General features: G+C 45.3%; 1 protein-coding gene across 1 annotated transcript in view; it reads left to right on the top strand.

Annotated features, from left to right (window-relative positions):
• Positions 1-24,600, top strand: part of LOC144501870 (carboxypeptidase D-like) — a 181,707-nt gene that overhangs the window by 19,270 nt on the left and 137,837 nt on the right. Inside the window, exons 2-4 of the mRNA XM_078225914.1 lie at positions 4,071-4,168; positions 8,470-8,642; positions 19,520-19,716. Of these exons, the coding sequence (XP_078082040.1) occupies positions 4,073-4,168; positions 8,470-8,642; positions 19,520-19,716 (466 nt within the window). The 5' untranslated portion in view covers positions 4,071-4,072. The remainder of the gene's footprint in view (positions 1-4,070; positions 4,169-8,469; positions 8,643-19,519; positions 19,717-24,600) is intronic.

Here is a 24,600-nt window from a genome sequence, read left to right as displayed (position 1 = left end):
TAAATAAACATCAACATTCCACCAACGCCATCGTATAGTGGCTACAGTGTTTAAGTTTATTTAGTCGCCACCCTCCAGCGCCTGTTCGGGTAACACTGAGGGAGAATTTAGCATGGCCAATGCACCTAACCAGCACATATTTTGGACTGTGGGAGGAAACCGCAGCACCCGGAGGAAACCCACGCAGAATAGGGGAGAACGTGCAGTCTCCGCACAGACAGTGACCCAAGGCCGGAATTGAACCCAGGTCCCTGGCGCTGTGAGATAGCATTGCTCATCACTGTGCCACCGTGCTGCCCATTGTGTTGTCCATCGAGAAGATGCAGTACAACAACTAGGTTTCTTGAAAGCCACTCCCAAATCCTTGACCTCAACGATCGAAGGATAAGGCAGCATACTAATTTCTCCAAAACGCATACCTTTCTGACTTGAACAACACATTCACCCCTTCATCATCACTGCATCTAAGTTCTGCATCTCCCTAACGTCACTGTGAGGGCACATTTTGAAATGTAACTAGTCTGATTGACACACCTGGCTTTCCGTAGTCATGTTACTATGCCATGAGGCTGCCTCTGAAGGCAGACATCTTTTGGCAGTTCAGTAAAGACTCTCACTGAGACAAAACACTGAGGAGGACTGCTGTCCTTACACATATGAACATAAGAACATAAGAAATAGGAGCAGGAGTAGGCCATCTAGCCCCTCGAGCCTGCCCCGCCATTCAATAAGATCATGGCTGATCTGACGTGGATCAGTACCACTTACCCGCCTGATCCCCATAACCCTTAATTCCCTTACCGCTCAGGAATCCGTCCATCCGCGCTTTAAACATATTCAGCGAGGTAGCCTCCACCACCTCAGTGGGCAGAGAATTCCAGAGATTCACCACCCTCTGGGAGAAGAAGTTCCTCCTCAACTCTGTCTTAAACCGACCCCCCTTTATTTTGAGGCTGTGTCCTCTAGTTTTAACTTCCTTACTAAGTGGAAAGAATCTCTCCGCCTCCACCCTATCCAGCCCCCGCATTATCTTATAAGTCTCCATAAGATCCCCCCTCATCCTTCTAAACTCCAACGAGTACAAACCCAATCTCCTCAGCCTCTCCTCATAATCCAAACCCCTCATCTCCGGTATCAACCTGGTGAACCTTCTCTGCACTCCCTCCAATGCCAATATATCCTTCCTCATATAAGGGGACCAATACTGCACACAGTATTCCAGCTGCGGCCTCACCAATGCCCTGTACAGGTGCATCAAGACATCCCTGCTTTTATATTCTATCCCCCTCGCAATATAGGCCAACATCCCATTTGCCTTCTTGATCACCTGTTGTACCTGCAGACTGGGCTTTTGTGTCTCATGCACAAGGACCCCCAGGTCCCTTTGCACGGTAGCATGTTTTAATTTGTTTCCATTGAGATAGTAATCCCATTTGTTATTATTTCCTCCAAAGTGTATAACCTCGCATTTCTCAACGTTATACTCCATTTGCCATATCCTCGCCCACTCACTCAGCCTGTCCAAATCTCTCTGCAGATCTTCTCCGTCCTCCACACGATTCACTTTTCCACTTATCTTTGTGTCGTCTGCAAACTTCGTTACCCTACACTCCGTCCCCTCCTCCAGATCATCTATATAAATGGTAAACAGTTGCGGCCCGAGTACCGATCCCTGCGGCACGCCACTAGTTACCTTCCTCCAACCGGAAAAACACCCATTTATTCCGACTCTTTGCTTCCTGTCGGATAGCCAGTCCCCAATCCACTTTAACACACTACCCCCAACTCCGTGTGCCCTAATCTTCTTCAGCAGCCTTTTATGGGGCACCTTATCAAACGCCTTTTGGAAATCCAAAAACACCGCATCCACCGGTTCTCCTCCATCAACCGCCCTCGTCACATCTTCATAAAAATCCAACATGTTCGTCAAGCACGACTTTCCCCTCATGAATCCATGCTGCGTCTGATTGATCGAACCATTTCTATCCAGATGCCCTGCTATCTCCTCTTTAATAATGGATTCCAGCATTTTCCCTACTACAGACGTTAAGCTGACCGGCCTATAGTTACCCGCCTTTTGTCTCCTTCCTTTTTTAAACAGCGGCGTAACATTAGCCGTTTTCCAATCAACCGGCACTACCCCAGAATGCAACGAGTTTTGATAAATAATCACTAACGCATCCACTATTACCTCTGACATTTCTTTCAATACCCTGGGATGCATTCCATCCGGACCCGGGGACTTGTCCACCTTCAGTCCCATTAGTCTACCCAGCACTGCCTCTCTGGTAACATTAATCATATTAAGTATTTCTCCTGCTGCCAACCCTCTATCGTTAATATTTGGCAAACTATTTGTGTCCTCCACCGTGAAGACCGACACAAAAAACGTATTTAAAGACTCAGCCATATCCTCATTTCCCACTATTAACTCCCCCCTCTCGTCCTCCAAGGGCCCAACATTCACTCTAGCCACTCTATTCCTTTTTATATATTTATAAAAACTTTTACTATCATTTTTTATATTAATTGCTAGCCTAGCTTCATAGTCTATCCTTCCTTTCTTTATCGCTTTCTTAGTCTCTCTTTGTTGTTTCTTAAATTTTTCCCAATCACTTGTTTCTCCACTATTTTTGGCCACTCTGTACGCAGCTGTTTTTATTTTAATACTCTCCTTTATTTCCTTCGTTATCCACGGCTGGTTCTCCCTTTTCTTACAATCCTTGTTTTTTGCTGGAATATATTTTTGCTGAGAACTGAAAAGGATCTCCTTAAAAATCCTCCACTGTTCCTCAGCTATCCTACCTGCCAGCCTGCTCTCCCAGTCTACCTTAGCCAATTCATCCCTCATCCTATCATATTTCCCTCTGTTCAAACAGAGGACACTGGTTTGAGACCAAACTTTCTCCTCTTCCATCTGAATCAGAAATTCGACCATATTGTGGTCACTAGACCCAAGAGGGTCCTTCACAATAAGATCCTTAATTCTACCACAATAAGATCCTTAATTCTACCTACCTCGTTACACAATACCAGATCCAAAATAGCTCGTTCCCTCGTCGGTTCCGTAACATGCTGTTCAAGGAAACTATCCCGACAGCATTCTAAGAACTCTTCCTCCATTCCACCCTTACCGACTTGAGTCTGCCAGTCAATGTGCATGTTGAAGTCCCCCATGATTATTGCCGTTCCGTTTTTACACGCATCCCTTATCTGCTTGTTTATAGCCCTCCCTACCTCAACATTATTATTTGGGGGCCTATATACCACACCTACTAGTGTCTTTCTCCCTCTACTATTCCTCATCTCTACCCATAATGATTCCACGTTTTGTTCCTCAGAGCCTATGTCATCCCTCAGTACTACCCTGATATTATCTCTTATTAATAGCGCGACCCCACCACCTTTTCCTTCCTGTCTATTCTTCCTAAACGCCTGATACCCCTGGATATTCATCTCCCAGTCCTGGTCACCTTTCAGCCATGTTTCTGTAATGGCCACCAGATCGTACCCACTTGTGCTGATTTGCACCATCAACTCATTCACCTTGTTCCGAATGCTTCGTGCATTCAGGCAAAGTGTCCTTATTCCAGCTTTTATCTGAACCCGCTTTGATGAGTCGCGAACACCGTCTCCCTCTACTCCCTTATCTAAATTACCGCCTTCATTCACTTGCACCCTCTCCTCTACCATTAATTTTGTAATTCCCCTTACCCCTGCATCCTCCCCCCCATCAATTAGTTCCTTGATCCTAGTCAACTCTTCTAGCTCCCCTCCCCCCAACCTATCTAGTTTAAATTCTCCCCAGTAGCCTTAGCCAACCTACCGGCCAGGATATTGGTCCCCGTGTGATTCAAGTTCCACCCGTTTCTTGTATACATGAAACTAGTACTTTCACCACACCGACTCCAGTGGTTTCAAAAGGTAGAGCACCAGCGCTTTCTCTCGGGCAATTAGTCCAATAAATGCTGGCCTTCCTAGCGACATCCAAATCCCGTGAATGAGTAAATAAATAAAGAAAAACACAAAGGCTTCAGGGAAATTAATTCCTGGTCTTTATTTTCTGGCAGGAATGGAATTATGGGTCCTTGTCATTGGAAAAAATCCAAGGCAACATAGCGTTGGAATCCCTGAATTTAAATACATTGGAAATATCCATGGAAATGAAGTAAGTGCTCTTTGTTTCAGTTTAGCTTGCATTTGCACGAAAGGACGTAGTGTCAGGTTTACATCACAGTCTAGGCAGGACGACCAGCCATTTAGCTGACAGTGCTGCTCCTTAGCAGTTAGCCATGACTTTGTTGAGCACGCTCGCACCTGGGCCAATATTCAGGAAAGATAGACAGAAAGGAAAGACGAGTGGAGGTAGCGTTGCTAGTTAAAGAGGAGATTAATGCAATAGTAAGGAAGGACATTAGCCTGGTGATGCTGAATCTTTATGGATGGAGCTGCGCAACACCAAAGGACAAACAAAACACCAGTGGGAGTTGTGTCCAGACCACCAAACAGTAGTAGTGAGGTTGGGGATGACATCAAGCAGGAAATTAGAGATGCGTGCAGTAAGGGTACAGCAGTGGGTGACTTCAATCTGCACATTGATTAGGCTCACCAAACCAAGACGACAAGGAACTACAAAAGGTCGTGAATGTAGCCCAATCCATCACGCAAACTAGCCTCCCATCCATTGACGCTGTCTACACTTCCCGCTGCCTCGACAGAGCAGCCAGCATAATTAAGGACCCCACGCACCCCGGACATTCTCTCCTCCACCTTCTTCTGTCGGGAAAAAGATACAAAAGTCTGAGGTCACGTGCCAACTGACTCAAGAACAGCTTCTTCCCTGCTGCTGTCAGACTTTTGAATGGACTTACCTTGCATTAAGTTGATCTTTTTCTGCACTCTAGCTATGACAGTAACACTACATTCTGCACTCTCTCATTTCCTTCTCTATGAATGGTATGCTTTGTATAGCACGCAAGAAACAATATTTTTCACTATGTTAATACATGTGACAATAATAAATCAAATCAAATCAAATCAAACTGGTAGCAATGCAATGGAGGAGGGTTTCTTGGAATGTATAAGGGATAGTTTTTTTGACCAATATGTCGAGGAACCAGCTAGAGAGCAGCCTAGGTATTATGTGATGAGAAAGGATTAACTAGCAACCTTGTAGTGCAAGATCCTTTGGGGAAGAGTGACCATACTATGGTAGAATTCTTCATTAAGGTGGAGAAGGACACAGTTAAGTCTGACACTAGGGTCCTGAACTTGAGGAAAGCTAATTTTGATGGTTTGAGATGTGCATTGGCTAGGATAAGCTGACAAAGGATACTTAAGGGATTAACAGTGGATAGGCAATGGCAGACATTTAAAGAACACATGGATGAACTTCAACAACTGTACATCCCTGTCTGGCGTAAGAGTAAAGCGGGGAAGGTGGCTCATCCATGGTTAACGAGGGAAATCAGGGATAGTGTTAAAGCCAAAGAGGAGGCATAGAAATTGACCAGAAAAAGCAGCAAACCTGAGGACTGGGAGAAATTTAAAATCCAGCAGAGGAGGACAAAGGGTTTAATTCCGAAGGGGAAAATAGAATACGAGAGTTGGTTTGCAGAAAACATAAAAATTGACCGCAAAAGCTTCTATAGATACGTGAAGAGGAAAAGACTGTTGAAGACAAATGTAAGTCCCTTACAATTAGAATCAGGTGAATTCATAATAGGCAACAAAGAGATGGCAGACCAGTTGAACAAATACTTTGGATCTGACTTCACTAAGGAGGACACAAATAACCTTCCAGAAATATTAAGGGACAGAGATGTAGCATAAAGGCAGATGTCACAGGATGAAGTACGCAGGCAGAGATTGTGTTAGTTCCATAGGCAGTGGTACAAACTCTTCCAGTCCAGTTTGGTTAGATGGGCCGATGGTCCAATCTGGACACAGCTTGCTTTTTTGTGGCCTGCCAGATGGATGTTAAAAAGCAGACTGGCTGCCCAGCCTACCTCAGAAATGTAATACTAAACTGCTCAAAAGGTCAGAGTCTTGAGTCACGTGACACCCCTTTTCCACAGTGACTTCAATAAAGGAGTTTTATTCAAGCGACTGGGATTTGGCTTTGTTTTCAGGACTGATAATGTCTCAACCATTATGGGTTGAAAGGGATGCTGTTTGTGTTGAGGGTTTGGTATTTGAGAAGCCATTTTGCAATAGATCCACAGACTCCGCTAGCAAGAGCAGCTTATCAAATGTAAATGCCGTTCCTGTAACTCCCTTTGAAATTGGTCTGTACCATCCCAGGCGGTCTGTTGGAAGCTTCTTGAGCATAATAAGGAACAATATTCACAAAGCTGAGAAAAGAATTCTTTTGTTCTGGAGATGGCTGGGGATAATTTCCAGACGGAGAGTTGACTATCTTAATTGTCTTTGTTCAGCCGAAAAGTCCAGTTTAAAATTAAGAAATAGCAATTAGGATAACAATTAAAATATGTATGTATACAGGGTTGGGTTTTTGTTCTGTGTCAGAGGAACCCTACACTTGACTGTCAACCAAATGGCAATTTTTTCACATTGTCAATATTTTTATGTTTAGAAAAGGGAAGTGTTTAAAGGAAGTGGGGGAAAGAAGTATTTTTTAATGTCCCAATGATTTTGCACACAGAGGTGTCCTGGAGATTGATTTGATTTAATTTATTGTTGTCACATGTGTTAGTATACAGTGAAAAGTATTGTTTCTTGCGCGCTATACAGACAAAGCATACCGTTCATAGAGAAGGAAAGTAGAGAGAGTAGAATGTAGTGTTACAGTCATAATTAGGGTGTAGAGAAAGATCAACTTAATGCAAGGTAGGTCCATTCAAAGAACAAAGAACAAAGAACAGTACAACACAGGAAAACAGGCCCTCCGGCCCTCCAAGCCTGTGCTGCTCCTTGGTCCAACTAGACCAATTGTTTGTATCCCTCCATTCCCAGGCTGCTCATGTGACTATCCAGGTAAGTCTTAAACGATGTCAGCGTGCCTGCCTCCACCACCCTACTTGGCAGCGCATTCCAGGCCCCCACCACCCTCTGTGTAAAAAACATCCCTCTAATATCTGAGTTATACTTCGCCCCTCTCACCTTGAGCCCGTGACCCCTCGTGATCGTCACTTCTGATCTGGGAAAAAGCTTCCCACCGTTCACCCTATCTATCCCCTTCATAATTCAAAAGTCTGATGGCAGCAGGGAAGAAGCTGTTCTTGAGTCGGTTGGTACGTGACTTCAGACTTTTTCCCGACGGAAGAAGGTGGAAGAGGGAATGTCCGGGGTGCGTGGTCTTCAATCCTAGAGACTTGATCTTCAATTCCTGGACACTCCAGGCCAATCCTAGAGGGTTGGCAACCCATGTTCGGCTTTTGTGATGATGTGGAGTTGCCAGCGTTGGACTGGGGTGGGCACAGTAAGTAGTCTCACAACAAAAGGTTAAAGTCCAACAGGTTTATTTGGTAGCACGAGCTTTCGGAGAGCCACTTCTTCATCAGGTGAGTCATCAGGGCACTCATCAGGTGAAGGAGCGGCACTCCGAAAGCTCATGTTATCAAATAAACCTGTTGGACTTTAACCTGGTGTTGTGAGATTCCTAAATTGGCATTTCTCAGCGATATCAACAGTTGCCGATGGAAATCCTGGATACTGCTGTTCATCATTTTACTCTGAATCTGGATGTATGCCAAACAAGCAACATGCATTTTTTATTACTTGCCCCTATGGCATTCTTCCAGCAGTAAGAAGTTTAACAACACCAGGTTAAAGTCCAACAGGTTTATTTGGTAGCAAAAGCCACACAAGCTTTCGAGGCTCTGAGCCCCTTCTTCAGGTGAGTGGGAATTCTGTTCACAAACAGAACTTATAAGACACAGACTCAATTTACATGAATAATGGTTGGAATGCGAATACTTACAACTAATCCAGTCTTTGACTACCATTCTTCCAGCAAGCAGGGAAACTGAACGGCCCAGAAAATTAAACTTTTGACATGGAACAAGTCAGCGTGTGCAAAATTTAGTTTTTGGTGTTGCCATGGGCAACCCTAATTCCACCCTGCACCTGGCGAGGCAGATTATGGAGCCACTGTCTCCTCGAGCAGCCAAGACTGGCCGTTAAACACACAACGGACATTTCCAACCTCCAGTCGTTCACTTTTATCACTGGCGAAGTTACACGCAGTGCAGACAACATCACATCCTGACCAATTTGATTTCAGATTTAATTGGAGTTCATGTCGATATCCCAAGTGTACGAAGCCACCTGAATTGGGCGCACAGCATCTCCTCTGATAGTCAAGCAATTATTAAAATAATGAATAAGAAATCAATTCATTCTCGCAATTTCAGTAGATGTGAACAGTGATTCCCATCATCGCTAATGCATTTGGTGAACCTAAATCTCGGTATGTGAGTTTATTGAAACTGGTTCCCTTGCTTGCAGCCTGTTGGCAGGGAACTGCTTTTGCACCTGATTCAATACCTCGTCACCGGCTATCGTCTGGATCCCAGTGTTACTGCGCTGGTGGACAGTATGAGGATTCACATCCTTCCCAGTATGAACCCTGATGGATTTGCAATTTCGGTGGTTGGAGATTGTGATAGAAATATTGGACGGTAAGAAGAGTCTGAACGACTGTTAATCTTTGTGTAACTATTGGTTCGCAGCCCAGACTGACACATGGCATCATAGGATCATAGAATCCCGACAGAATAGGAGGAGGCCACTCGGCCCATCGAGCCTGCACCGACAACAATCCCACCCAAGCCCTATCTCTGTAACCCCACATAATTACCCTAGCTAGTGCTGATGCTAAGGAGCAATTTAGCATGACCAATTCACCTAACCTGCACATCTTTGGATTGTGGGAGGAAACCAGAGCACCCGGAGGAAACCCACGCAGACACGTCACCTGAGGTTGGAATTGAACTCGGGTTTCTGGTGCTGTGAGGCAGCAAGTGCTATCCACTGTGCCATCATGCTGCCCTTTGAAACACAAAACAGCAGATGAGCAAGTTCATCTAAAATTCTTCTCTTATAATGTGAAGCAGAGATGTAAACCTGCCCGGGTTAGTGGGTTATTGCCTCTGCTGAAATGTGCAGAGATAGAAATCTCAGGTGCCAATGCCATGAGGGTTGAATCCCCGCCATGTTGCCATTTCAGAGCCTACACGTTTAAAGAGCTTGGAAAACTTTGCAAAACAATATTTGACAAGTTGATGAACTGTGCTTACCAGACACTGAAATACTGATCTGAGTCACCTCATAAACCGCACTGCTGAAAACATTGTCTACTTGCGCTATAGTCGTACTTGCTCCATTAAAGTTGACATGACTGCTCTGGTTCTCTTTGCCTTCAAGATAAAGACCATGGTCTCAAACCTGTGGAGATGGGAGAAGGCCAAGAGCTTGACTTCCGCTTTGGAATTTGGCATGGAATCTGGAATTGTTGGAATTCCATCCCAGTCGCCCTTAATTTTTTTTTAGGTTTTAGTGCAGGTGTGCTCTTCTCCTGGGTCAATCCTTCTCCTATCCCCTACATCAAGGCAAGTCGGTAGTGTTAGGAAGCAGTGCTATCCATTGTGCCACTGTGCCGCTGTTTAAAACACATACCAGCAGATGATAAAGTTCATCTAAAATTCCTCTTTTGTTATGTGAAGCAGAGGTGTCAACCTGCCCGGGTTAATGGGTTATTGCCTCTGCTGAAACGTGCAGAGATAGAAATCTTGGATGCCGGCATTAAACTGCTATGGGGGTCGAATGAACCATCCGCGCAGTGGGGAGTGAGGGGTGGGGAGTGAACTCCCAGGCTTTCTGGAAAAATTCCACCTTTTTAAGTCCCGACAACAGGTCTCACAGGAACTATCAGCTGGGGCTCTGAGAGGCTTGTGAATGCCTCAGACCTTTTCTACAGTATTGGAGTCAATTCTGGAAGTAATCAATTGCCTTGAACGGAGGGTGACTGGCTCCACTGGGAGCCGAACAAGAAGGAAGTTCTTGCTTTGGCTGTTGGGGGACTGGAGGTGGTGGGTGGCTCTGTTTCACCAGGATGGATTGGGGTGGGAGCTGAGACGCACATCACTGATGGACCCTTGCAGGCACCAGCAGCCTGCACCAGTCAGGCAAATGGCCCCAACTCCAGGGTTTGGGACAGGGTCTCCAGGTAAGTGGAGGGGCTCTGCTGTATCAGTGTCAGCTGACTGAACACCCAGGAATTTCAGGGCTAATGACCCTTTGCGAACTCGCATGTCCCTCGTCCTGTTCCACCCATTTAAATACAATTATACTCAATTGATTTGAAAGGTTTGAATTTCCACAAGGATAGAATCATAGAATCCCTACAGTGCAGAAAGAGGCCATTCGGCCCATCGAGCCTGAACCGGAAACAGTCCCAGGCAGGCCCTATCCCCATAACCCCGTGTATTTATCCTGCTAATCTCCTAGACACTAAGGGTTAATTTAGCATGGCCAATCAACCTAACCTGCACATCTTTGGACTGTGAGAAGAAACCAGAGCACTGGAGGAAACCCACGCAGACACGGGGAGAACATGCAAACTCCGCACAGACCAAGGCCAGAATCAAACCCAGGTCCCAGGTGCTGTGAGACAGCAGTGCTAACCACTGTGCCACCGTGCTGCCCCAAAAATATTTTTCGATATTCCTGATTATGTGCCAGTTGAGCTGATTCCTTGGTCAGGGGAAATTTTCTCAGGATATTCAGAATCTGCATCCCCTGATTTTTTTAATTAATTTAAATTGATGGACAGTACCTAAGGGTTTGAGATGTCCTTCTCCCTCCAAGCACTGCTGCTCACCACAGAACAAACCCCGTTTAAATATTGTTGGTGGGCACCTGTAGCATGATGTGATTCTGTAGAGAGCGCCCTTACTATCATAGAATGGAATCATTGAATCCCTACAGTGCAGAAAGAGGCCATTCGGCCCATTGAGTCTGTCCCACTTGGGCCCTATCTCCATAACCCCATGCAATTACCCATGCATTTACCCTGGTCTGGTCCCCCTGACGCTAAGGGGCAATTGAGCTTGGCCATTCAACTTAAAGCGCACATCTTTGGTGTGTGGGAGCAAACCAGAGCACCCGGAACAAACCCATGCAGACAAGGGGAGAACGTGCAAACTTCACACAGAGAGTCATCTGAGGCCAGAATCAAATCTGGGTCCCTGGTGCTGTGAGACAGCAGTGCTAACCACTGTGCCATCATGCCACCCTCAATGGACTGCCTCTGGAGGCTTTGCAATTTGACTCTAAGTGACCTCCCCACTGTGAAAGGGAATTGTGTTGAACCTGCTGAAAATAAAAGTGTTGATTTTCAAAGTGCAAGCATTTTCAAGCACATTAAACACCAGCTTCTTAAAAAAGAAACGTTCATTGCCAGGTCTGTAATGTCTTCTCAAGTGACCTCGGAAGACTCTCAGCTGTGCAACCAACTGCCAGGGCAAAGGCCTCACCAACTTTACAAAGCATGCAGATTGGATAATAAATGTGAGCTCATCAGATTTATTCTTAGTTTATTTATTGGTGTCACAAGTAAGGCTTACATTAACACTGCAATGAAGTTACTGTGAAAATCCCCTAGGCGCCACACTCCGGCGCCTGTTCAGGTTACACTGTGGGAGAATTTAGCAGCTAACCAGCATGTCTTTCCGACTTCCACGTTTTGCAAACAACTTTAAAAATACGTAGCTCGGATTTTATCTGATGTCCGTAAAAGCGCCTAAGCTGTTAACCCGTCATTTGGCTCACCTTTAAAATCCCCCTGGCGATTACCGTGCTAGCTTTGGCATTGTAAAATAACATAAATCGTCGGAATTAAAAGATGAATTTGAGTTGTCACGCAGTCACTAATGTTACTGAGGAGAGATCCCTGAGATTTTGGTAGAGCTTCCTGAGCTGACTCCTTTGTTCCAAGATTAAATAAATAAAAGAGAAATAAAGAAAGATGGATGAATGACTGTGAGATCTGACAGAATTAATTTAAAATCAAAATCCTGCAATGTAACAGATAATCTGACCCCACTTCAATCAACTGCTGTTTAAAATTCAATAAAGAAAATGAATTTCAGAACCATTTTAAAATATCTTCTACATGTTGCTTTTAGAAATATTGGAATGCCATTTGTGGACTGTGGGTTAGGATTCATTCCTAAGCCAAACGCACTCACTCGCCGCCGGTTTTTCAATAACAAGGGGGCAAAATCTGAATAACTAGCACTGCCTCCAAGGCAGTGTAACAACATGAAAGCTGCCTACTGGATAGCAAAGCATCTGTAATCCTGCACTTCCTGAAATCAAAGCTGGAGCATCGTTCAACTCGTGTGGCAGATGGTTCCAGCAAATCAAATAAATCCTCAAGAGCTGACAGATTAAACCTCGGCATTCAGACACATTCAAAACGCAAGCCTCTGATCCCCTCCACTATCTGGGTCAGATAACTTTAACCCTCTCAGAGCCACAGGGCTCAGGGACACCTCGCTGTCGCCATTAAACCATCAGCACGGCGGCACAGTGGTTAGCACTGCTGCTTCACAGCGCCAGGGACCCGGGTTCGATTCCCGGCTCGGGTCACTGTCTGTGCAGAGTTTGCACATTCTTCCCGTGTCTGCGTGGGTTTCCTCCGGGTACTCCGGTTTCCTCCCACAGTCCGAAAGAGGTGCTGGTTAGGTGCATTGACCCGAACAGGCGCCGGACTGTGGCGACGAGGGGAATTTCACAGTAACTTCATTGCAGTGTTAATGTAAGCCTTACTTGTGACTAATGAATAAACTTTACTTTACAAAGTCCATAGTTCAGGATGTCCTCAAGACTGATAAAAGGAGGTACTAATTCAATGGAATTAGTCACGCATGTTGGGGGACACAGGACAATGGGTTAGTCCTCTATCTAACAAAGGGGGCACTGAGGCAGCAGCCACGCCGGCATGAACTAACTGAATAGAGAGCATAAATTGAACTTGCAACCTTCCTGGTTAACTTTGTAAGAACATAACAAACAGGCGCAGGAGTAGGCCATTCGGCCCCTCAATCCTGCTCTGCCATTTACTCATACTGTGCCAGATCTGCCCCAAATCCATTTTCCCACCATACACCCACAATGGTTCCTTCAGAATCTGTTGATTCCCAGTCTTAAAAATATTCAACAACATGAGCTTCCATCGTGCTCTGGGTTGAGTCTTTCAAAGATTCACAATCCTCTGAATAAAGAAATTTCTCTGCAGCTCAGTCCTGAACAGTTGATCTCTTTACCTGAGACAATGGGGCTGCGCTCGCCCCAAGACTGGAAAATCCCGCCTGAGGTCAACAGACCTTCGCATGGTCTGTGTCCCGCCCACTGCGATTCCTGTGGTGGGCGGGGTGGGAAAACTCCCCCCCCAATGAGTTCAAAGCTCTCCCGCCAGTGGAAACATTCCCTCAATATCAACCCTGTCAAGAACGTTAATAATGTCACGCATTTCAGTGAAGTCACCTCTCATGCTTCGAAACGCCAGGGAGCATTGGCCCATTCTACTCGACATCTCCTCATAGGACAGCCCTCTCATTCTACAAAGAAATCTAGTGAACCTCCGCTGCAGCCCCTTGAAGCCACACATATATCCCTTCTTAGACAAGGAGACCAAAACTGTACACAGCACTCCAGGTGTGGTCCCACCAATGCTCCCTATAATTGATTAAGGCTGCCTTACTCTTAGACCCCAGCCCCTTTACAATAATCATAGAATCATAGAATCCCTACAGTGCAGAAGGAGGCCATTCAGCCCATCAAGTCTGCACCGACCACAACCCCACCCATACCCTATCCCCATGACCCCATGTATTTACCCTAGCTAGTCTCCCTGACACTAAGGGACATTTTAGCATGGCCAATCCACCTAACTCACACATCTTTGGACTTAGATTAACCCGTACCAGTAAGGCACTCCTTTGTTTAACTAGCAGAGCCATTGCACTGGTATAACCCAAAATCGTAAAGGCAGGGGATTTTATTTACAAAGCAAAAAGAATAATGTCATCACAATTCAGATTTTACAGCAAGGTTTGGAAATCTGCTGTCAGGCAGAGGGTGATAACGCACAGCAATGGTGAACTAAGGTCTACACTGCCATCTGGCTGAATCTCTTCCAGAAAGAGTTAATTTCAGAGCATCAAGTAGATCAATACTAGAAAGTATAACAGGGACTGCAACATGCATCCTTAAAATTAAATGCGAATGTCAAATTCTGTTCACATCACAAGGACAGTAATCCTCTGCACTGACCTACATATCTAACTAATGATGCCCTGTTTACAGAGAAAATCAAATATTGGCTTCAATTAGTAATTTAGAAAATCAGATTTAAATATTACAAAATAAAATAACATGTAAATTTTTGTTTCGCAAGTTTATAATTTACATGAACAATAAGTAAAACTAAATTCAAAATTGTCTCTGATCCTTGTCCCCATCCTTTCATGGGATTTGGGCATTATAAGTAAATCATAGAATCCCTACAGTGCAGAAGGAGGCCATTCAGCCCCTCGAGTTCTGCACCGACTCTCCGACAGAGCATCTTATCCAGGCCCACCCTCCCCGCCCTCTCTCTGTCACCTCACTCATTTACCCTGCTAACCGCACCCCCCCAACCTACGCATCTATGGACACCAAAGGGCGATTTAGCATGGTCAATCCACCTAACCTGCACGTCTTTGGACTGTGGAAGGAAACTGTAGCACCCAGAGGAAACCCACACAGACACGGGGAGAATGTGCAAACTCTGCACAGACACCCAAGGCTGGAATCGAACCCAAGTCCTTGGCGCTGTGAGGTAGCAGTGCTAACCACTGTGCCACCGTGCTGCCCCATCTTTAAAGATTAAAGCATTTAAATGCTCTTGAGAAGAGCTGCTTTCTTGAACCACTGCAGTCCATGTCGGGCAGGCACACCCTCAGTGTTATTATGTAGCAAGGTCCAGGAACTTGTCCAGTGATGGTAAAGATGGCAATGTATTTCCAAATTAGGGTTGTGTCTGACTTGGAGGGGAACTTTCATGAGATGATGTTCCCAGGCTGCTTTGTTCTTCTCAGTGATGGAGGTTGTGGATTTGGGGAAGGTTCTGTCAAAGGAGCCTCGGCGAGTTGCTGCAATGCATTTTGTATATGGTACGCATTGTTACCACTGTGCAATGTGAATGAGTGTTGAGCTGCTTTGTCCTGGATGGTATTGAGCTTCTTGTGTGTTGTTAGAACGGCACTCACCCAGGCAAGTGGAAATGTCACACTGGTCAAGATGGTAGCCAGGTTTTGGGGAGTCATGGGGCAAGTTACTCTCTGCAGAATTCCTGAGCTGCTCTTGTAGCCACAGTATTTATATGGCTGGTCCTGTTCCGTCTCTGGTCAATGGAGACCCGCACCCCCGAGGATGTTGATTTTTTTTTCTCTTTTATGGGAACTGGCAAGGTGAGCACTTGTTACTGATCCCTGATTGTCCTTGATGTGAGTGGCTTGTTAGACCATTTCAGAAGACAATTAATAGCCAACCACATTGCTGTGGCTCTGGAGTGACATGTAGGCCAGACCAGCTAAGGACAGCAGATTTCCCTCCCTAAAGGGCATTAGTGAACCAGATGGGCTTTTACAACAATCAAAGATAGTTGCATGGTCACCATTACTGAGAGTGGCTTCAGATTCCAGATCGATCCCATGGTGAGGTTTGAACTCACGTCCCCAGAACGTCCCCAGCCTGGGCCTCCGGATTGCCAGCTTAGTGACATTGACACTACACCACTATCTCCCTTATATAGTGTGAATTCAGCGATGGTAAAGCTGTTATAGAAACTTATAAAATACTTAGAAAATAAACTTCTAAAATTCTAACAGGGTTAGACAGGGTAGATTCAGAAAGAATGTTCCCAATGGTGGGGGAGTCCAGAACTCAGGGTCATAGTTTGAGGATAAGGTGTAACCTTTCAGAACTGAGGTGAGGAGAAATTTTTGGTGAATGTGCGAAATTCATGACCACAGAATATAGTTGAAGCCACAACGTTGGGGCTAAAGGGATCAAGGGATATGGGGGTAAGGGGGGGATTAGGATACTGAATTCGATGATCAGCCATGATCAAAATGAATGGCAGAGCAGGCTTGAAGGACTGAATGGCCTCCTCCTGCTTCTAGTTTCTACCTATGTTGAGCATCAAGGGGAGATGTTCAGGTTTGTTCGAGATGGTCATTGCATGACACTTGCCTGGCACAAATGTCACTTGTCATTTATCATCCCAAGCCTGATCTCGGTCTTGCTGCATGAGGGCATAGATTCCTTCATTATTTAAGAATTTGAGATCACCAAATGAGAATGCCAAGGCAAGGAAAAGCAAGAACTTGTATTTATGTAACGGCTGGAGCGTCCTGTCGGTGGGATTCTCCAGTCCCGCCAGCAGCTCATCCCCGCCCACGGGTTTCCCAGCAGTGTGGGGTGACATCAATGGGAAATCCCACTGACAGCGGCGGGACCAGAGAATTTCCTAATGGACAGCCCGTCACCCCACCGCCACCAAGAAACATGCGGCTGGGAGGCTGGAGAATTGCGCCCATCATCTTTAATTGGGTAAAACCTCTAGGGGATTCTTCATAGGAGCACAATCAAAGGACGAAGAGATGGTGGAAGAAATAGATTTTGAGTATCTTGGAGGGAAGAGAGGTGAAGAGTTTGGAGAGGAAATTCCAGTGCCTAGGTCCTGGATGGCTGAATGTAGAGTGGGTTAAATAAGATCACAACCTGAAGTCAAGGCGGTGCGTTGGCGTAATACAGTGGAATGGGTGATATAAGTAGTAAAGTTGGAGCGGCACAGGCTTGGAGGGCCGAAGGGCCTGTTTCCTGTGCTGTACTGTTCTTTGTTCTTTGTTTGTAAAGTATCTGCTTTGGTAATTTGCTGGATCTAACCGCTCAGGTTATCACACGTTACTGTGAATCATTACCACCCGTGATACTGCAGTATAGTGCTAGCCACCACGAAAGTAATACATACAGATGCACAGTTAGCGAGCCTCGTAATATTAATAATGTGGAGATGCCGGCGTTGGACTGGGGTGGGCACAGTGCCACTCACCTGATGAAGGGGCAGTGCTCCGAAAGCCCGTGTTACCAAACAAACCTGTTGGACTTTAACCTGGTGTTGTGAGACTTGGTAATAATAAAGCATTATCAAAGCGTTTCAGAATTCAGGCTCTGGTCTTCTGTACCTCCCTCTCTTGTCTTTTTGCTCCACCATTGCCAGTGAAGACTTTAGCTGTTCCTCTATCTCCCTAACCCCCAACCAGCCTCCCATCCATTGACTCTGTCTACACTTCCCGCTCCCTCAGCAAAGCAGCCAGCATAATCAAGGACCCCACGCACCCTGGACATTCTCTCTTCCACCTTCTTCCATCTGGAAAAAGATACAAAAGTCTGAGGCCACGTACCAATCAACTCAAAAACAGCTTCTTCCCTGCTGCAATCAGACTTTTGAATGGACCTAATTTGCATTACGTTGATCTTTCTCTACACCCTAGCTATAACTGTAACACTCCATTCTGCTCTCTCTCCTATCCTTCTCTATGAATGGTATGCTTTGTCTGTATAGCGCGCAAGAAACAATACTTTTCACCGTGTCCCAATACATGTGACAATAATAAATCAAATCAAATCAAATCACTCCTGCCTTGCTACATCTATCCTGAGCATTACAAACCTCTTTGGCTTAAATATGTTCTTGGCTCTGCTTTTGACTCCCCTAATCCTGCTGCTTCCACTCAGCATCAAGTTGTGCTCTGTGACTGACACCTCTTGGGGATTAACTATACTAAGATAAAGCAAATACGTAGATGCAAATTCTTGTTAAATTTCTATCTTTCAAAAATAGCCTGCAATGCAACAGTGGGAATTACACTACTTCCTGTATGTTGTTTGCTGGTTTCTTGTAGAGGGCTTATTGAAACCTAGTTTGGTTAATATTCTTTCCTTTTCTTGATGTATATTTTCTTAGATTAGTAAATTCTCTTCTGCCAATTGATGCCCTGGGTCTCAATGTCACTTCTCCTAGACCACAGCCGACGTTTCTGTGTAACCAACCACCAGGTGGTGTGAGCGACTTCAAAGGCATAACTTTCTGATTCACCCTCCCTCCCCCACACTACCCCACTTGACAAGGCCCTGAGGACAAAAAAGTTTATTTATTAGTCACAAGTAGGCTTACATTAACACTGCAATGAAGTTACTGTGAAAATCCCCTAGTCGCCACAGTCTGGCGCCAGTTCGGGTACTGAGGGAGAATTTAGCATGGCCAATGCATGTCTTTCGGACTGTGGGAGGAAACCGGAGCACCTGGAGGAAACCCACGCAGACACGGGGAAAACGCGCAAACTCCACACAGACAGTAACTTCATTGCAGTGTTAATGTAAGCCTACTTGTGACACTAATAAATAAACCTTAAAGTATCATAGAAGCCCTACAGTGCAGAAGGAGGCTATTCTCCCCATCGAACCTGCACCGACAACAATCCCGCCCAGGCCCTATCCCCTTAACCCCACGTATTTACCCTTCTAATCCCCTTGACTCTAAGGGACAATTTAGCATGGCCAATCCATCTAACCCACACATCTTTGGACTGTGGGAGGAAACCGGAGCACCCGGAGGAAACCCACGCAGACACAGGGAAAACACGCAAACTCCACACAGACAGTGACCCAAGCCGGGAATCGAACCTGGGTCTCTGGTGCTGTGAGGCAGCAGTGCTAACCACTGTGCCACCGTGCAATGGAGCAAAGTGGAAACTAAAACTGATATTGTCCCCTATTCTGTTATTTCTAATGCTCAGCGCCAGCCCAGCACCCTCAACAAGTATTAATAGCCCTTGACTAAAGGTCAGTTGAGTGCTGACTCAGTGTGGCTGGGCCCCTGTGTGTGAGAAGGATTGTGCGTAGGACCAGAAGTATTTGACAGACAGGTTTTATATACAACTGCACAGTCAGACGTTTGATGAGAGGCGCAGTAAATGATTTTCAAGCTGTGTAATGTCTGACGCTTTCCTCATTACGGAATCACTTTGTTCTAAACACAGTAATTCCTTTGGATGTTATTGATATGAAGAAAGAGAGAGAGAGAGAGAGCAACAGGTTAGGAAAACAAATAAGAATGGTCGAGTTGAATCCTGAAGTGGGAGTTAAAGAGGGAAGGCTGGGCCTCAGGGAGCGAAAATAAGGTAGTTAGAATCAATTCATGTTTAAAAAAATCATCGTGGAATTTCCATAAAAGCGTGTGCTTCAAACACACTGCACTCATAGCAGCGCCACTTTTCCCAATCACTTATCTTCGCAAATGCCATGCTCTTAGATGAATATCCCCAGTGCAGTGCCTGATGTGTCTGAAACACTGGCAGTACATCACTGTACCTCAGCAATTTGAAGAACAGGCTGAGGCTCCAGTTGAGAAATAACTGTTTCACCTTGGTTCTCATTCCGGCAGATATAATAAAAACGGATTCGACCTGAATCGAAATTTCCCCGACCTGTTTGAAGGGAACCGTGTCCAACGCCAACTGGAAACCCAAGCTGTGATGGACTGGATACGGAGAGAGCCCTTTGTACTTTCTGCAACCTTCCACGGTGGAGCAGTGCTGGCCAACTATCCCTATGGCAACAGGAAACCAGGTCAGGGTGCAGAATAATAACCTCGAACCGACATGAGCTGCTGTCAACAGTGTCGAATCCACCGCCCTCCTCTTTCCCCGCCCCCCCCCATCCCCGTCCCAATCGTTTCATCAAGGTCTCAGCAGAACTGACAATTTAACCTGCTGTTCCTGTCATGACCTCTGTCAGCTGGCTGTAGAATTAAGAAAACCTATCTGGGGGGAAAAGCAAATGACATCCTTCTTATTCACTGGTGAGATAATGTTGAGTGAAAGGATAGACAGCAGCAACATGGATAGTTCCAACACTTAAGTTCTTAAATTACAAGAAGGCATTCACAGTACATGAACTTACTTTCATAGAGGTCATAGAGTCATAGAGGTTCACAGCATGGAAACAGGCCCTTCAGCCCAACTTGTCCATGCCGCCCTTTTTTTTAAAACTCCTAAGCTGGTCCTAATTGCCCACATTTTGACCCATATCCTTTGCTAGCCATCTTACTCATATAACTGTCTAAATGCTTTTGAAAAGACAAAATTGTACCCGCTTCTACTACGATCTCTGGCAGCTTGTTCCAGACACTCACCACCCTCTGTGTGAAATAATTGCCCCTCTGGACCCTTTTGTTTCTCTCCCCTCTCACCTTAAACCTGTGCCTCTAGTTTTAGATTCCCCTATCTGTGGGAAAAGATATTGACTATCTTGCTGATCTGTGCCCCTCATTATTTATAGACGTCTGTAAGATCACCACTAAGCCTCCTACGCTCAAGAGAAAAAAGTCCCAGTCTATCCAGCCTCTCCTTATAACTCAATCCATCAAGTCCCGGTAGCATCCTAGTAAATCTTTTCTGCACTCTTTCTAGTTTAATAATATCCTTTCTATAATAGGGGGACCAGAACTGTACACAGTATTCCAAGTGTGGCCTTACCAATGTCTTGTACAACTTCAACAAGACGTCCCAACTCCTGTATTCAATGTTCTGACCAATGAAACCAAGCATGCTGAATGCCTTCTTCACCACTCTGTCCATCTGTGACTCCACCTTTAAGGAGCTATGAACCTGTACCCCTAGATCTCTTTGTTCTATAACTCTCCCCAACACCTTACCATTAACTGAGTAAGTCCTGCCGTGGTTCGATCTATCAAAATGCATCACCTTGTATTTATCTAAATTAAACTCCATTTGTCAGCCCACTGGCCCAATTGATCAAGATCCCGTTGCAATCTGAGATAACCTTTGTTCTTTGTTCTTTGACAGAGAAGACAGAGTGTGGTTGTAGAGGGTTGTTTTTCCAGCGGTGTGCCTCAGGGATCGGTGTTGGGTCCACTGTTATTTGTCATTTATATGAATTATTTGGATAAGGATTTAAGAGGCATGGTTAGTAAGTTTGCAGGTGACACCAAGATTGGTGGCATAGTGGACAGTGAAGAAGGTGAAAATCCCCTGGTCGCCACACTCCAGCACCTGTACGGGTACACTGAGGGAAAATTTAGCATGGCCAATGCACCCAACCAGCACGTCTTTCGGATTGTGGGAGAAAATCCAGGCAGACACGTGAGAACATCCACACAGACAGTGACCAGAGGCTGGAATTGAACGCGGGTCCCTGGCGCTGTGAAGGCAGCAATTCTAACTACTGTGCCACTGTGCTGCCCATTTGCCATGGTGGGATTTGAACGTGGGTCCCCAGAGCATTACCCTGGGTCTCTGGATCACAAGTCCAGTGACAATACAAATGGGCCACCACCTTCCCTAAGGCTTTCTATCTTTAAGCCATCCAGATTTTGGATTCATAAGATCATAAGACCATAAGACATAGGAGCAGAATTAGGCCACTTGGCCCACCGAGTCTGCTCCGCCATTCAATCATGGCTGATATTTTTCTCATCCCCATTCTCCTGCCTTTTCCCCATAACCCCTGATCTCCTTATTAATCAAGAACCTATCTATCTCTGTCTTAAAGACACTCAATGACCTGGCCTCCACAGCCTTCTGCGGCAAAGAGTTCCACAGATTCACCACTCTCTGGCTGAAGAAATTCTTCCTCATCTCTGTTTTAAAGGATCGTCCGTCAGCCTGAGGTTGTGCCCTCTGGTTCTAGTTTTTCCTACTAGTGGAAACATCCTCTCCATGTCCACTCTATCCAGGCCTCGCAGTATCCTGTAAGTTTCAATAAGATCCCCCCTCATTCTTCTAAACTCCAACGAGTACAGACCCAGAGTCCTCAACCATTCCTCACACGACAAGCTCTTCATTCCAGGGATCATTCTTGTGAACCTCCTCTGGACCCTTTCCAAAGCCAGTACATCCTTTCTTAGATACGGGGCTCAAAACTGCTCACAATACTCCAAATGGGGTCTGACCAGAGCCTTATACAGCCTCAGAGGTACATCCCTGCGCTTGTATTCTAGACCTCTCGACATGAATGCTCACATTGCATTTGCCTTCCTAACTGCCGACTGAAACTACACATTAACCTTAAGAGAATCTTGAACAAGTCCCTTTGTGTTTCTGATTTCCTAAGCATTTCCTCATTTAGTAAATAGTCTATGCCTCCATTCCTCCTTCCAAAGTGCATAACCTCACACTTTTCCACATTGTATTCCATCTGCCACTTCTTTGCCCACTCTCCTAGCCTGTCCAAGTCCTCCTGCACCGCCCCCCCCCCCCCCCCCCCGGTTCCTCAATACTACCTGTCCCTCTATATATCTTTGTATCATCTGCAACAGTGCCTTCAGTTCCTTCTTCCAAATCGTTAAAGTGCTGGGACCACACTGAGAAAAGTTGTGGTCCCAGCACCCACCCCTGAGGCACACCACTAGTCACCAGCTGTCATCCTGAAAAGGACCCCTTTATCCCCACTCTCTGCCTTCTGCCAGTAGCCAATCCCCTATCCCTGCCAGAATCTTACCATTAACACCATGGGTCCTTAACTTATTTAACACTCTCCTATGCGGCACCTTGTCAAAGACCTTCTGGAAATCTAAATAAATCACGTCCACTGGTTCTCCTTTATTTAACTTCTTTGTTACCTCCTCAAAGAACTCCAACAGATTTGTCAGACATGACCTCCCCTTGATGAATCCGTACTGACTCAGTCCTATTTTATCAAGTACTCCGCAATCTCATCTTTAATAATGGGCTCTAAAATCTTGCCAATGACTGAAGTCAGGCTAACCAGCCTGTAATTTCCCATCTGCTGCCTCCCTCCCTTCTTAAACACGGTGTTACATTAGCTATTTTCCAGTCCTCTGGGACCCTCCCTGCTTCCAGTGATTGCTCAAAGATCACCACCAATGCCTCCACAATTTCCTCGGCTATCTCTTTTAATACCCTGGGTGTATTCCATCAGGTCCAGGTGACTTATCCGCCTTCAGACCTTTCAATTTCCCCAGAACCTTCTTCTTAGTGATGGCCACTACACTCACCTGTGCCCTCTGATTCTCCTGGAGTTCTGGCATCCCACTGGTGTTTTCCACCGTGGAGACTGATGCAAAGTAACTATTCAGTTCCTCTGCCATTGCTTTGTTTCCTACTATTACTTCTCCAGCCTCATTTTCCAGTGGGCCAATGTCTATTTTTGCCTCTCTCTTACCTTTAATATATTGAAAAAAACTCTTCCTATCTTCTTTTATATTACTAGCTGGCTTACACTCATATTTCATCTTCTCCCCCCTTATTGCTTTTTTAGTTGTCCTCTGCTCGCTTTGAAAGGCTTCCCAATCCTCTGGCTTCCCACTCATCCTCGCCACTTTGTATGCTTCTTCTTTTGCTTTTATGCTGTCCTTGACTTCCCTCGTTGGCCATGGATGCCTCATCCTCCCCTTCGCATGTTTCCTCTTCCTTGGGATGAATTTCTGTTGTGCCTTCTGAATAACCCCCGAAAACTCCTGCCATTGCTGTTCCACAGTCTTCCCTACTAGGCTCCCTTTCCAATCAACTCTGGCCAGCTCCTCCCTCATGTCTTTGTAATTAGCTTTATTTAATTGTAATACCGTTACATCTGATTCCAGCTTCTTCCTCTCAAACTTCAGGGTAAATTCTATCATATCGTGGTCGCTGCTCCCTAAGGGTTCCTTCACCTTAAGTTCCCTAATCAAGTCTGCCTCATTACAAATCACCAAATCCAGAATTGCCTGTTCCCTAGTTGGCTCTGTCACAAGCTGCTCCAAAAAACCATCTCTTAGACATTCCACAAATTCATTTTCTTGGGATCCACTCCCTCCCTGATTTTCCCAGTCCACCTGCATATTGAAGTCCCCCATGAATATTGTAATACTGCCTTTTTTATATGCCTTTTCTATCTCCTGGTTTATTTTCTGCCCCAGTGTTGAGCTAGCTATCACTCTCATGTTAAGTCTATTCCCTGATATCGAGGTGCCATGTAGACTTTTGAAGCTTTCGAGTTTGTGCTTTTTGATTGATAGAAATCAGCCAATAGATTCTTGAACCAGAATGATTGGATCTAGAGTTTGGCACTGTATAAAATAATGATCTAAGTATTGAGTTAGACCCCGGTTGGTTGTATATTATCCCATATATTGTGTAGCTCTGTCCCTGTTATCCTGTGGAGGAGAGTGTGCACCATGGGGCCATGCGCTCGTGGTTTTATCCTGAGATTCCTCACTCTTTCTGGTATTTTTTTCTTGATCCATATGAGAGGAGACGTCGGGTACAATGATTGCAGCGATTGATAATCGGAATCATTTCAATGAATACAACTGTGTACTGTTCTGGTCACCCTATTATAGAAAGAATATTATTAAACTTGAAAGAGTGTAGAAAAGGTTTACTAGGATGCTATCGGGATTTGATGGTTTGAATTATAAGGAGAGAATGGATAGACTAGGACTTTTTCCCTGGAGCGTAGGAGACTTAGGAGTGATCTTATAAAGGTCTATAAAATAATGAGGGG

The sequence above is a fragment of the Mustelus asterias genome, chromosome 12, assembly GCF_964213995.1.
Source record: "Mustelus asterias chromosome 12, sMusAst1.hap1.1, whole genome shotgun sequence".
Classification (NCBI taxonomy): Eukaryota; Metazoa; Chordata; class Chondrichthyes; order Carcharhiniformes; family Triakidae; genus Mustelus; species Mustelus asterias.
The sequence above is the reverse complement of the archived record's forward strand: the minus strand, read 5'-3'. Positions and strand labels throughout refer to the sequence as shown.